Genomic DNA, 15,971 nt, shown 5'->3' on the forward strand with positions numbered 1-15,971 from the left:
TAGGTCAACTGTTCCACTCCAGACGTACCCTAGTTTGGTGTAATGAGGAGGGTGGTGTGGCCCCGAAGAGTTCTAAATGAGAAACAGCCCAAAGGTAAGGGAGAGAGCCTGGAGTCTTGACCGTGCAGAGAACTCAGAAGAAGAGCAGAGCAGGGCTGAGAGCTGCAAGGAGAGGATGCCACTGAAGGAGGGAGCAGTGAGAGTTTCCTGGTTGAGCAGTGGAGCCAGATCAAGCTGGTGAAAGTGGAAGGTGGTCGGGAGGTCCATCCCCAGGCCAAAGAGCCACAGCCAGGTAAGGCTGAAGGCTGAGAGCAGCAGCAGGATGCCTTCTGGCTCTCTGAGGTGGGGAGCTGAAGCTGGAAGACTATAGAGAGCTGAAAGCAGGGGAATGATTGAGGGGGAGTGAGTTCACCAGGCAGGAACTATAACCAGACTTGAGAATGAAACCAGGTGGAAAAGCACCCCAGCTAGAGCAGCTGAGGTGAGGTGTGGTGAGACGAACTGTACTTGATGTGTTGATGGACTATTGGAGCTTGAAAGAGTGAATATGCTATTTGGACTGGACTTGGGAATTCTGGATGGTGGTTCTGGATCCTTTAGTAATAAATTAAACCTGCAAAGGGCTATGTATAGTCTGAAAGAGTGTGTGTACTCCAGAAGAAAGGGGAAACTGTAGAAGATCATGCTGTGGCCTGCCGCAGCAAGGCACCCCATGAAGGGGCTGCCTTCTCCCACTCCTACATCCATATATTAGGCACCTAAATGAAACTATCTGATTTTACTGTGAATACACAACTCCCATGGAAATAACTTTTATCTAGATGCCTAAATTTAGGCATCTACATTTGAAAAATATGTTGAATGCTCTTGCAGTCACCTTGGCAGGGTCAGTATCTAGTACAAAGGCAAAACAAACGCACACCAATGTTGGTGCTGGTCAGGCATAAAAGTAACTTAAAGGACTTACCGGTACTCCAGAGTCCTGCAGAGGGGGAGGGGCCTCAACTGGAAGAGGCGTGGCCTCTATCGGAAGAGGTGGGCCCTTTAAATCCAGGGCTTTTAAATCAGGATTCAAAGGGCTCAGGGATTCTGCTGAAGCTACGAGCCAGGCCCTTTAAATTAACCCCGGAGATACCAGCTGCAGAGGCGACTGGGAGCCCTGGGATTTCGGCAGAGGTGAAAGGAATTTACATTTCTTACCCATATGGTCCAATCGCAAGCAACCCACTCACCTCTCCTACGTACTTCATGGATCCCTCCCATTGCATGACCTAGATAGAGAAAATAAAGCTACTATTACTACTACCAGTACTGTCTGTAATAAAACTTTACTATTGGAATAAGCCTGAAAAAGTGAAAACTCACTGTCACATTTTTCTCTGTGTCTTCCCTCCTCCTCCTCCAGCCATGCGGCCGATGCTAGGCTCTGTGCTTTCTCCCTGCCGGGCACTCAGCAGCTGCTGCAGAGGCTTCCCTTTAGCTTGCAGCAGGGAGACTGCCTCCTGCATAAGAACAGTTTTAAACTCAGTTGTTCCCCGATGATTCAGTCCCCAGGGTTAAGAGAGGTTTCTGGCATCTTTGTTAATTTCACTCCCAGTTGTTGCGGGGCCGGGGGGAAAGCTGTGTGTGACCATGGCACGGGCAGTTCTTCTCTGCCCCCTGGATGAGGGGATCTCCAATACTACTAAAATACAATAGTAGGGGCCGGTTGCTGTATGTATGTGTATGTGTATGAATGTGTCACAAACAATGCAGCTGCAGCCTGCCACCGACCAGTAGTGACCTCAACAACCGTCCCCTGTGGGCTGCTGCCTGCAGAGAGCCAGCAGGTGCCGCTGGGCTGGGTCTGCCAAGGAGTAATAACCAAGGCAAAAACCACAGCCAGCCAGCCAGGGAGGGAACCGGGGGGAGGAGGAGAGGAAGGGAAAGTCAGGGGTGAATGAAGGACAACTGGAATAGCCTTCATGAAATATACAAGATATTTAAAGAAAGTTTTATCAATTTCAGACTCTGCACTCTGCAGGCAGGACAAAACAAAGAGAAATCTGAGATTGTACCCGCTGTCCTAAGGACATTTCAATATAGAAAGAGGGTGGATTGGAATGAAAACTACTATTTCTTTCAAAGGAGGCACAATAATTTCGCTGAATATTCAGTTTTCCCCTCCAGTCCCTTTGTGGTTTTGTCTATAGGGGCTATTTGCTTTCCCTGTAAATCTTTAGTTGCTTTAGCAAAATTGCTTTGCCCAAAATAAACCCTAATCATCATGACACATCTTTCCACCATGTTCTCCATGTTTTTTGTGTTTTTTTTTTAAACAGTAACATTTCAAAGAGGATCTGCAAGCAGTCTGGACATCACAACCATGATCCTCTGCTGGGGAGGGAATGGGATAGATTTGAACTTGGAAATGATTCCTGATTTTGATTGTGTTTAGGAGATCTCTTCATCCTGGGGGCAGAAAAGAACTGCCTCTGCCATGGTCATACACACCCAACAACAACTGGGAGTGAAATTAACAAGGATGCCAGAAATGGCTCCTAACTCTAGGCGCTGAACTGCACAGGGAACAGCTGAGTTTAAACTGTTCTTTTGCAGGCAGCTGCAGCAGGCATCTCAGCCAGTGTTCCTACTGCAAGCTAGAGCCTAGAGGAAAACCCCTGCTGGGGGGAATGGGGAGGAATTCAGAGCCTTGTCTGCAGCCTGGCTGGAGGAGGGGGAGGGAGGAGACAAGAAACCAATGTGACAGTGAGTTTTCCCCTTTCACCTGCTTTTATTGGCTCAGGATTTAAGCTGTGCAGCCAAATGCTTGTATTTGTTGTGTATATTAGTAGGAGAGATCCCCTCATCCCAGGGGCAGACAGGGACTGCCCTGCCATGGTCAAACACACCCTCCCCTCCAACTACTGTGAGTGAAATTAACAAGGAGGCCAGAAACCTAGCCCTGGGGGCTGAACCATCAGGGAACAGCTGAGTTTAAACTATTCTTATGCAGGGAGCAGGCTTCTCTTTCCCTTCCTCAGTCAGTCTCCTTTTCTTACCGGTCCTCCGTACCGGCGCGTACCAGCTTACTTTCACCTCTGGTGCTGGTATCACAGCAATTCACTAACAATTCCCAATATGCACTGTTCATCCAGCATGCCCATAGTGACTGATTTTTCTAAAGTGCCACTCATGCAGCTACTCCCAGTAAAGTCATGTAAATGTGAGGTCAGTAATCTGTTCGTGCTGATTCCAAAACAATATTGCCAGCATCATCCACTCATTTGTCAACTCCTCATATAAGCATTGGGAAACCTGCTCTCTGCAGTTTATAATCCACAAAGAAAAGTGTGTGAAGGCTGGCGGTAGGAGGACATGGTCAAATATATACAGTTGTGAGATACATTTGCCTTTTTTTCTAAGTGTAACTATGGGGAGAAAAGTGCCAATTTTCCCCAGCTTCCACCCAAGCTATTATTTATTCTCTGATTTCTGACAGGCATCACAGCAGAGGTGGGTCTTAAGGCAAAATATGAAGACATCTATTCAAGGAGGACATCTTAAGAGTAACAGCATGTTTGAAGACATAAATGCTTATATGAGGAGTTGACAAATGCATGGATGATGCTGTAATATTGTGAGATGTTTTGACACCTAGTGATGAAAAGTACTATGTACAAGTTTTATATATATGTTTTATATATATAAAAAATTTATACATAGTACTTTTCATCACTCAATATCAAAACACTTCACAATTTTTAATCCTCACAACACCCCCATGAGGTAGGCAAGTGTTGTGTTATTAACGTGCAAATCACAATGGGCTGTGATCCTTTTTGGAACATTTGGATGCTACCATAACACAAATATTTATTACTAGTAATAAAAAGGCATTGCCAACATAGATGAATTATTAATATCATCATGGTGGAGAAGAATAATACTGTGGGGAATGGAAAAGGAAAGTAGGCTTTGTTTTGGGGTTTTTTTGGTTCATTTTTTGTTGTTTATTTTTGTTCTGTTTTTTATTTTAACTTGTCAGACATCAGGTTGTATGTTTCAATCTTACTATAGCAACACAGATCTTTAACGTTACTGCTCCCACATTTTACCCTTCCACTGACAGTCCAATAAGACATCAGTTCAACCCAGGCTAAATATGTAACAAGATAAATAGACACATTGGGATATGTCTCTCTCTCCATTCAGGACAATACTGTAGCCGTGATGACTGGATCCTGAGTTCCTTGCTGGAGTTGCAGTGCGAGACACAAGTGAAAGGAGAAGCTTTAAAGCACAATGTGCCGCGCAAGCAGTGTTGAAATTCAGTTAGTTTTTGTGACCCCATCTCAGCTAAAGAAGGGATTTTTCATTTTGGTCTTTGCTGCCAGGCAGACATCCAGGTGTCTCCTTGTGGAAATGGCAGTAGGAAACAAAAGGAAAACACTCCAGGCTGTTTTCCTTTTAAACACTGAGCAGCAGGATATCAATTGTTTTTCCTTCCTGTAGAAAGGCTTTCAGATTACAGTCACGTGTATATCTGATTACACACGTTATGCCATGTAGTGAGGCAAATAATAAAACAGTGAAATTAAACATCAAAGGCTGAACCCTAAGGTGTGTCAAAGTAGCACTTGCCATAGGGGGACAAGGAGGACTTCATGCAACTCTGTGTCCTCATCCCTTTTGCTGGAGCTGGCTGAGAGGTAGTTTACTTAGCCACATAACTTAGAGCAGCTTCAGGGCTGCTTGGAATTATGCCAGTTTGTTATGGTCCTCAAAGAACTCCCCCAGATGAGGGATTGTTGGAGCACAGAATCTTCTGGACATACTCGAGCTCATCTTTGCCAACCTTTGGTACACCACTTACATTGTGTGGCATAGAGCCAACCAAGGATTCCATTAGGGTGGGAGAACCCTTAGATGCCTGTCGGAGGTAGTTTTAAGTCCCACTTTGCACTGCCCAAGTACTGCAAAGGAAGGCAAGAGTGTGCCAGGAGCTGAACCCAATTACCGCTGTATTATGTGGTTTTGTGTGTGTGTTTTTTGGTTAATAACCTGAGCCTGACCTCAAAATTTGCTTCCACAATCAATGATGGGCACAAAATTTCAGGCACAAAATTAAGTTATTTTAGAAAATTTGGCTTTTATCTGCTTTGGATCGAAAACATGAGGACAGCAGCTAAAAGACAGGATGAAGCATTTAGAAATAAGTTATTAATGACAAAAATAAAAGGAAGTGCTGTGATATTCACTGGGGAAAGTAAAACATGGCCTGGGAACTACTAATTTAAAGTTGGTCTAGTATATTGCACTGTCTTGGAATGTCTGTTTTCAAGCTTTTTGGTGCAAACACTTCCTCTTATTCTGGTGAACGTGGCATGCTGCATGCATGTATACATATGCCACCAACTGAACTCACTTGGAGTGTAGCAGTTGTAACATGGCAGCCTAGAGGCAGCTATAAAGGAAGTTGTACCTTTAAATGTCAAAAGTCATCATGAAGATATCAGTCTGGCAGAATTTGGAGGGGGTGGGGCCAGGAGCAGCTCCAGGCTCCAGCACGCCAAGTGTGTGCTTGGGGCGGCAAGCCGCGGAGGGTGTTCCGCCAGTGCTGCGAGGGCGGCAGGCAGGCTGCCCTCCGCGGCTTGCCTGCGGAGGGTCTGCTGGTCCCGCAGCTTCGGCGGACCTCCCGCAGGCGTGCCTGCGGAGGGTCTGCTGGTCCCGCGGCTTCGGCGGACCTCCCGCAGGCGTGCCTGCGGAGGGTCTGCTGGTCCCGTGGCTTTGGCGGACCTCCCGCAGGCACGCCTGCGGGAGGTCCTCCAAAGCCACGGGACCAGCGGACCGTCTGCAGGCAAGCCGCGGAAGGCAGCCTGCCTGCCGTGCTTGGAGCGGCAAAATTCCTAGAGCCACCCTTGGGTGGGGCATAGGAAGAGGAGACTAAAATAAAGGTTTTATTTAATGAGAGACAGAAGATTGGCCACTTCGGAATAACTATCTGGAGCTATGAACTGCATTTTCAGTGACTGGGGGGAAACTGGAATATGGGTTGCTAGTATGATAACTGAGAAGGCCCAGAGACTCCTTTAGTGTTACAATAGCTGACAGTGATGTCTGATTTCAAACCACTGATTAAAAAGCAGGAGTTGTATACATCCTTTCTGGGCAGCAGCAGCTGAAACAGCAAAACAAGGAACGTGTTCCCATTAGATCAGGGCGGGCAAACTTTTTGGTCCAAGGGCCACATCGGGGAATAGAAATTGTATGGAGGGCCATGAATGCTCACAAAATTGGGGTTGGGGTGTGGGAGGGGGTGCAGGCTCTGGGTGGGGCTAGGGATGAGGAGTTTGGGATGTAGGAGGGTGCTCTGGGCTGGGACTGAGGGGTTTGGAGGGCGGGAGGGGGATCGGGGTGGGGCAGGAGTGCGAGAAGGGGTTTGGGTTCTGGCTGGCGGCTCTGGGGTGGGACTGGGGATGAGAGGTTTGAGGTGCAGGAGGGTGCTTCAGGCTGAGATTGAGGGGTTGGAGAGCGGGAGGGGGATCAGGGCTGGGGCAGGGGGTTGGGACATGGGGAGAGGCTCAGGAGTGCAGGTGCCGAACGGTGCTTATCTCACGCGGCTCTCAGAAGCAGTAGTATGTCCCTTCTCCGGCTCCTATACAGAGGCGCAGCCAGGCGTGTCTGCACGCTGCTCCATCTGCTAGCACGCTGCTCCATCCCCTGCAGCTCCGATTGGAGCACTTAGGAGCTGGAGTGGGGCCATGTCGTGGCTTCCGGGAGCTGTGTGGTGCACCCCCTGACCCAGCGCCCTGGCTGGAGCAGGGCCGAGCCGCACGGTCTGGCTCCTGACCCAACGGCCCAGCCAGAGTGCTGGAGCAGGGCCAAGCTGCATGGGTGCAGTTTGCAGGCCAGTTTAAAACAGCTCACAGGCCGGATGCAGCCCGCTGGCCGTAGTTTGCCCACCCCTGCATTAAATGTACAGTAAATAGCAATTAGGGCTGCTTAGAAATATTTGGATGGAATGTCAGAAAATGCTGATTCCTCAAAAGTGAAAGACTGTGGAAATGTGCAGGTTTTGACAGAAGTTGACTTCGAAAGAAAAATGAATGTTTTGATAACCTTTTCAAAAAGGAACATTTCCATTTTTCTCTTAGAAATAAATGTTCATTTAAATGTTTAATAGAAATTATATTCCATTACATGAATTTTTTTGAAAGTCAAAATTGGAATGAAAATTATCATTTAAAAAAATATTGTGTAGCAGGAAACCTCTATTTTTTTAATTTTATTTTTATTGTTTTGCTTTTGTTCAGTTTTGGAACAATAAATAAAACTTGGAACTCATGGCATTCCCTGCAAAATGTAAAATCTGGTTCCAGCCTGGTAAACTTGGGAACTTTGATTTAGCTAATCTTGTACAGATAGTTATTTGAGGTACAGATAGTTATTTGAGGTGCCTAGAATGTAATACATATGATGCATCGGTCCTTTGATAGACTTAGGTGCATGGTACAACTTTATCTATTTAGGGTGTGCTAAATATAAAGTACCGAGTGTCCTCCACTCCCTTTGCTTCCAGTTGTAGTAGTAAGTTTTCAGCACCTCAGAGGATGAGGACAATACTAGGCTTATCATTGTGGTATCTAAGCCTTTCCTATACCTTATTAACACTACCTTTGACAGAACAACTATAACGATGGGAGACAAGAATGCGGTCGTGAACTACCCACTACATTTGCTTATCTCTCTGCAACACACTGTACTGTTCATAAACTTAAGCCTGGCACTTTGAATGCTAAGGTATTTTTGTGTTAAAAAGCCTTAAGTAGCAGTGAAGATAATTTTTACTTATTTTTAAAATTTAACCTTCTCCAAAGAGAGAAAGAGAAGCCAAGGTTACTGCAGAGCTTCTTAACACACACCTTGTTTCGCACAGAATAAATTAAAGATGCCTGCTAGTCATTTAATGTCAAGGTTGTTTGCCATATTGGTGTAACCATGTTGGTCCCATGATATTAGAGAGAGAAGATGGGTGAGGTAGTATCTTTGATTGGACCAACTTCTGTTGGTGAAAGAGACAAGCTTTTGAGCTACACAGGACTCTTCCTCAGGTGTGGGAGAAGTACTCCATATCACAGCTAAATACAAGATGGAACAGATTGTTTAGCATAAGTAGTTCTGAGACCTTCAAACAGCCGCCCAGCCTTGCCAAGCTCATCATCAGAAACAGGATCCCCACAGACCAGTACCCAGTAACTCAAAGTGGCACTAGACCCTGTCATAACAACAGATTCAAAACCTGCATATGCTGCTTTTGTGATCAATACCCTTCACAACATGCCTTTCAAGATCCATGGATCCTACACATGCCTGTCACAACATGTGGTGTACCTCACTCAGTGCACTAAATGCCCCAATAACAATTTTGTGGGTAAAACGAGACAAACACTGTGCTCTTGAATGATCTCACACAGAAAAAGGGTAAACGACAAAAACACCCTCGCATCTGGGGGCAAACACTTTTCACAAAGCAGTCACTCCATGTCTGACCTCTCAGTCTTCATTGTCAAAGGAAACCTGCTCTTTCAAAAGACAAGCCTGGGAGCTTAAATTCATAACTTTGCTAGACACTAAAAATCATGGTTTTAAGAAAGACACTGGATTTATGGCTTATTGAAACAATCTGTAACACATTTCAGAGTCGCAGCCGTGTTAGTCTGTATCGGTAAAAAGAACAGGAGTACTTGTGGCACCTTAGAGACTCTTATGCCTTTTTGTCCTGTGGCTGCAGAGATGTTAACTGGCCCCTTCATCTTGAAAGGTCTCTTACAATGTCTGCTAACTACTTATGCTAAACAGTCTGTTCCACTTTGTATTTAGCTGTGATATGGGGTACCTTTCCCAGACCTGAAGAAGAGCTCTGTGTCATTCGAAAGCTTGTCTTTCTCACCAACAGAAGTTGTTCCAATGAAAGATATTACCTCACCCACCTTGTCTGTCTAAGGTGGGGTGGGCAAACTTTTTGGCCTGAGGGCCACATCGGGGTTGCGCAACTGTATGGCAGGCCAGATAGGGAAGACTGTGCCTCCCCAAACTGCCTGGCTTCCACCCACTACCCACCCCCTGACTGCCCCCCTCAGATCTTCCAACCCATCCAACCCCCCCTGCTCCTTGTCCCCTGACTGCCCCCACCCCCTAATCCCCTGCTCCCTGTCCCCTGACTGCTCTCCCAACCCCTATCCACATGTCCACCACCTGACAGGCCCCTGGGACTCCGACTCCAAACCCTCCCTGTTCCCCATGCCCTGAACCACCACCCCAGAACCTCAGCCCCATCCAACCGCCCCCTCCTCCCTGACTGCCCCCCAGCACCCTGCTCCCTTAACCAACCCCCCTCCTCCCTGCCCCCTTACCAGCAGCAGGAGCTCGCAGCCGCAACAGCCGGCCAGAGTCAGCTGCACTCCCCACGCTGCCCAGCAGGAGCGGCCGGCCAGAGTGCGGCCTGCGCGGCGGCATGGCTACAGGGAAAGGGTGACATCAGGGGAGGGACCGGAGACTAGGCTTCCCAGCTGGAAGCTCATGGGTGGGGCAGGAGGGTCCCGTGGGCTGGATGTGGCCCGCAGGCTGTAGTTTGCCCACGTCTGGTCTAAGGGCATGTCTACATTAGAAAAGTCAATGTTAGGTCTACTTACAAGCATCGCTGTAATTACTGAGGTGGTTCATGTCCACACTACCCTCCTTCTGTTGATAGTGTGTGTCCTCACCAGAAGCACTTCTGCTGACTTAAGAGGGGCAGTGAATGGGGCTGAGAACCTAAGCACTCAGTTCCACACCCAGCTCCTCACCACGAGCCTGGCTGTCCCCGGGGCTCTCAGCGCCCCTCTCCCCACTGCAAGCTGGGCTCCTGGCGGCGAACGCCACACCACGCTCCTGGGCTGTTGGCGAGGAGCCGGGAGCGTCTGGGCAGTAGCCTGGCTGGAAGTGGAGAGTAGGCAGGCACAGCCTGACTTGGAGCGGGGAGCCCAGGTAGCAGCTGGAGCCCCCACCCACCCCAGTGACAGCTGGGCTATCTTGTCAATTTCAGGGCTCCAGCATGGTGTCATGAAATTGACAAGAATGGCAGCCAACAGCCAATGTAAGTAACACATTGGCTACATGGACACTGTGTCACCCTAACTACACTGGCATAAGCCCTTACGCCTCTTGTGGAGGTGGAGCGATTATGTCGGTATAGTAGGGCACTTACATTGGTGGGAGTAAGACTGTAGTGTGTACACTGACATAATTAGGTCGACGTAAGATGTCTTACATCAATCTAACTCAGTAGTGTGGACCAAGCCTAAGAGTCAAACATAATTATTCAATCTGGGACTTTCCATTGCCACGGTGTAACTATTGCAAATACTGTAATGGCTCTTTAAATAGTTGGTGCCTGGAGGAAAGGTGCTTCTAGACATTAAGGACCAGAAGAAAATTGGAGAGAAAGTCTAGATTAATTTGACAGATGGATCATCTTATCAGGAAGCTGTAGATTATAAAGCCTCAGACAGAGTATTTTGTCCAGTTCTAGGTGCCACATCTCAGGAAAGATGTGGACAAATTGGAGAAAGTCCAGAGAAGAGCAACAAAAATGATTAAAGGTCTAGAAAACATGACCTATGGCAGATGATTGAAAAATTGGGTTTGTTTAGCCTGGAGAAGAGGAGACTGAGGGGTGACATGATAACAGTTTTCAAATACATAAAAGGTTGTTACAAGGAGGAGAGTGAAAAATTGTTCTTGCTAATCTGAGGATAGGACAAGTAGCAATGGGCCTAAATTGCAGCAAGGAAGGTTTAGGTTGGACATTAAGAAAAACTTCCTAACTGTCAGGGTGGTTAAGCACTGGAATAAATTGCCTAGAGAAGTTGTGAAATCTCCATCATTGGAGGTTTTTAAGAACAGGTTAGATAAACACCTGTCAGGAATGTTCTAGTTATTGCATAGTCCTGCCTGGAGTGCAGGGGACTTGGCTAGATGACCTAATAAGAACTTTTCTACTCCTACACATCTATGATTCTGTGATTATGTGATGGTAACTGGTGCTAGATTGAAATGAAAATAAAAAACAGAGCAAAAGGGAACACAGTGGCCCTATAACAGGGTGACTTGCCCCATGGACTGGAGAGCCTGAGGCTAAGCCAGCCCCAATTACAGACCAAGCCCTACTTGAGTGGGATCAGGCAATTCTCCATAAAGAGGAGAAGCTGGCTGCAGTAGTGGGAACAAGAGCCAGGCCTGAATGGTGATAAGGCCCAACTGGAGAAAGGGCTGGAGGCAGAGAAAGGTTGTAAGCTGAGAGAGTAAGGAAAGCTCTCAAGGCCTGGGAGAGACCCTGATGAAAGAAGGAAGAGACTGGGAAAAGATCTCCTTGCAAGGAGGCCTGAGAGGAATCGTGATTAAGGAGGGAGGAGACAGAGAGATCCAGAGGAGTATTTAAGAGGTTGTGTGGGAAGTGGCTCAGGGGAAAATTGCAGCACAAGTAGAGGAACAGAACTAGTTTGTTCAATACAAGGCCCTGGACTGGAACTCAGAGTAGGGGCTGGGACTGTGTACTCTGGCTGGCCCCAAGGAAGGGGGTGTACAAGCCACTGCAAGAGTTATTAAGCTCAGCAGGGGGACAACAGGCTGTGGAAGAGCCCCCAGAGAGTGGAAAGGATTTATTTTGTGTTAAAGACATTCTGGGGATTTTTAGTTTGGACAACTGTGACCCCAGGAAGGGTGGACTTAAGATGGAGACCTGGCTGCAGAGCCGAGTTACTGACAGAGAAATCACCACAGCAGCAGAGTGACTATCGGCAAGGGACACTAGCTCTTCAAGGGAGCTGCTACACCCCACATGGCCATGAGGGGGCACTTAGCAGTGAGTGAACTCAGTTACAATCTCATACAGCAGGATGGTGTTAGAGAAGTTAGCAAGTACCACAACTGAAAGGGTGTTTTACATGAGTAGAACAGTGAGAGAAAATAGCGCATTGAAATTACAATAATCCGTTTTCATTTGTGGGTGGGGCCTGGCCGAAGGCCTCCAGCTGCCGTAACATAAATAATTTAAAACCATTATTATCGTCAGAGCATGTTGGAGGCAGGTTTACTTTCTGTAACTTTAGCCCAACTTGTTGAATTATAATGAGCATTTCATAGCCTCCTGCTGGTTGAGCTTCTGGAAAGTCACAGAATATGTGGCACAGACTCTGAGCATGGTTTCATGATGCTGAGTCACACAAGGGTAGGAAGGAGGATCCCCCAAGCACCAGAGCCGCAAGAATTAACTCTGTAAGGCATAATATCTTCTGAGCACTGGGGAGGAACACGGTGTGAGGTGACTCTTGCTACACTTTTTTAAATGCTGCAGCAAGTGCTTCTTCCGGCACATTCATACCAGTAGGCAGGCAGTGGAGGTGACTCTGATCAGAAATTACCGTCTCTCCTCTGTCCCTTGCACTGCAAAACACACCAGGAGCCATTTTATTGCTGGGAGAAGGAATGGCACCCTATATACTCTCTTCCTCTTATGGGAAAGGCATAACATAGCCCTTCATTTCTGAACAATTTGAACTGAAAACAAACCGTTGCAACTTTTTTTCTCTTGCCTCCTTTGGCAACCCCATGCTGGAATTTCATGACGTGAAACGACTAATCATTTTTCAAGGGACCCTCTTAAACAGAGTGTATAAACTCTGAGGAGTGAAAGGACAGTGCTACTGCAGATACTCAGACACCACAGAGATGAGCACTAGACAGGTAGACCAGACAGAAATGAGCGCTATTGAGCATGGGACTTCCTATTTGTGCTTACCCATGGAAGCATTGCTATGGAAAACTCCCTTTATATTAATCTAGCTGATAGTATTTTAATGAACAATTAAGGTTTAGCTTTTCAAGATACAGAATAAGTTTCAACATTGGACAAAATGCCTCCACTCTGTCAAGTAAAATTGATCTTGGTTTAGGTACAACAGGGATGAATTTGGCCTGTTTATCAGATTTTTGAATCCTTACAAAATCTTATTTGCTGTCTGAAAATTTGTCTTGAGTAGGACCATATTACAGTAGTAGTTCTCTTTCTATTTCCAAGCAAAACCACATTGAGAGTACATATCAGCAATATAGAGTGAACTACATTACTGATAAGCTGTAATTATTCCCAATCAAATATTATTAACCAAGGCCATTCAGAGTTAAGGTTAGTATTTAAAGAAATCCAAGCACATTCAGTTATGGAAATGCGCGGTTCGGGCAGCATTGAGAGCATTTTGGGTGCCGTAAATTGACATGCCCATGGAAATTGGATACCATCTCCCATTGTTCTTATTGGGATTGAGAAAACAAGTTGCCCTCAGATAAGGTGCCCTCTTTCAAAATAACCCCTAGAGCTGTCTGGAAAAAAATCTTTCCCTCTCATCATTTTTTTTTTTAATGAAAAGGCTTTCATCCCAAATCAGGATGAAAGGTGAATAATTCACAATTTATCACAGGAGGGGAAGAATGAAAAAAAATTCAACTTCAGGAGACCAGAAATGGATGTTTTCTGCATGTTCTGCATGCTGCCAGACTCCTCAGTATTCATTTTGTGCCCAGAGGGGAAGTGCTGCACAGTAATTTTGGGGAGGATACACACTGTATTCTTCATACATAAAGAGGTTGAATCCTTGTTCTACGTGCCACCAGCCCTTCTATAATGATTACATCTGACTGTGGTAGCGAAGCGCTATTGATATGCTTTAACATTTGTTAAAATGACTTGTGACAATGGTTCGTAAAATTCAATTCTTTTTTAAGTCTCTGGTAATAACATATCTTAAATTCACTGTTCCACAGTTAGGGTGGCAGGCTCTGCATCTTCAAAAGTAATTGTCTATACAAAATAAAAATTTAAAGTTAAATGTTACATTAAGTCACAGTTCCTGAGGTAACTACACCTTTGACCCCTTGTGGCCTCTGGACAGGCACCCCACTAAGGTCTCAGACCTCTAGCTATTACCTTTTCTTACAACAGGAGTTTGCAATCCAGTCCCTCTAGACTGGGGATTTGGGATCCAGACGCCCAGAATTCATTGTGATTATTCAGCAGGTCTGACCAGCTTCAGATTCACCACTGGTAACCATTGACAGAATTAGCCAGTGACCAGCCAGCTTTCATAAAGCAAAGTATGATTTATTCAGAATAAAAAACATTACAGAGAAAACCTGTCTTAGAAAACAATAAACTATTTATATGCAACTCTAATATATCAGGCAGTCACTCATCTTCCACATGGAGACCCTCATAGGGTTAAAGTACTGCAGGTTCTTTCCTCAGGATCTCTGTCTTGGTCCCAGTTTCACATCAGTTTTTGGATCTGCTGTGAGTGTCTTGTCTCCCAGATCATGACTGTCTCTTTATACAGTTTCTAATTCTTTGTCTGCGAGACTTCTTGAACCAGATCAAGCTACTCTATGCTATTTCCCCCGGAGGGTGAACACTCCACAGACTTGTTACCCCAATGGATTTAGTTCCTGCAAGAAATATCCTTTAATTCATCTATTGAGCCAGGCTACAATCACTAGCCAACCTATAAAATTACACATAACACTTATAAATTTGATACAGTAGCATTTGAATATTCTATGGGCCCTTAGCATCTGTCATATCTCAATATAGGTCTTTGAATATTCCATGTTTCCAAAGCATTGCATCTCTCATATATTACATTCTTGCTTTTCCTTAGTACTAAATTCTTTCCTCTGTCTCTGAGATAATCTATTTAAAATAATTTAAAACAAATTAAATGCGTTTTAGGATCCTTTTCCTATGGCCATTAGAGGCGCATAGGGTAAGATTTTCCCCTGCATCCAAGTTCTGCTCAGTGCAGGAGAAAGAAGTTCCATCTCTTTGAACCTGTGAGCTGCCCTGCACTACTCCAAAGCTGATCTAAAGCAAACTGGATTATACTACCTTCTGTCACTGGAAGGTGGTCCTAAGGGCCCGTATATCGATGGATGATTGGCTGGGCATAGTTCCACCATAACTCACCTCCATCCCCTCTGAGTTTGGGGAGGTACAGAGGTTGGCTACAGCCAGAATCCAGTCCCTTTGTACCACCTGTGTGGCACAAAGAACCTGAAGAAGAAACCAGCATCTGCCCTATTATTTCTAGAGCTGTTCTGTGGCCATGCTTGCATAAACTCAGCACGTTCTACAACTGAATCCCCAAGATATGCACTAAACTGCCACTGAGTACCAATGTTAGTACCAGTTCCAAGCATTCATTATAATGAGTGTGTCTTTCAGATCTGTTAAAACATGTTCATGTTAGTGATAAACTTACAAAGGTTAGTAGATAAAATATTAGGTCACTAACACTGCTACTTTTTAGTCCAATTGGCAAAACACTTGCTTGGGAAAGCTGGGATATCTGTATGCCATACAAAAGTAGAGAAAAATCCAGGATATGCTGGACAATACAGGTCAATTGAGGTGTGTTTCTGTTAAAATAATGGCTTCTTGTAACCATTGCATGGTTCATAGCATGTCCTGTGCAAATAATGCCTGTCACTCTTGTACAATATGCGTGATTTTATACTTAAATAAGATGTGACAGTCTCTAGTATTAAGTATCTGCACATAAAATACGTTGTATTCAGTGAAATCAGTCCATTTTCCCTTCTGAAGCAGCTGATTAGAAGCTGACACTTGAGTCAGTGATACGTTGGGTCTGGAGCAATTCATTATAGATAGAATATTTATATTGAAAATCTCTTTCCCTTTAGACTGTTGGCTGTGATTATGAGATAAATTCCAATGCAACTGAAGATCAGTGCGGAGTTTGCCTAGGAGATGGATCTGCTTGTCAGACGGTGAAAATGATGTTCAATCAAAGTGAAGGATTAGGTAAAGAGGGGCCTTTTTTTTCTTCTCTTGCTGAAACTGTTTCTTCCAATAATGATACTTGAAAAATTCTTCTCAT

General features: G+C 45.4%; 1 protein-coding gene across 1 annotated transcript in view; it reads left to right on the forward strand.

The window, feature by feature from the left end:
• Positions 1-15,971, forward strand: part of ADAMTS12 (ADAM metallopeptidase with thrombospondin type 1 motif 12) — a 319,574-nt gene that overhangs the window by 214,508 nt on the left and 89,095 nt on the right. The window contains exon 14 of the mRNA XM_030567717.1: positions 15,775-15,895. Coding sequence (XP_030423577.1) covers positions 15,775-15,895 — 121 coding nt within the window. The remainder of the gene's footprint in view (positions 1-15,774; positions 15,896-15,971) is intronic.

The sequence above is a fragment of the Gopherus evgoodei genome, chromosome 6, assembly GCF_007399415.2.
Source record: "Gopherus evgoodei ecotype Sinaloan lineage chromosome 6, rGopEvg1_v1.p, whole genome shotgun sequence".
NCBI lineage: Eukaryota > Metazoa > Chordata > Testudines > Testudinidae > Gopherus > Gopherus evgoodei.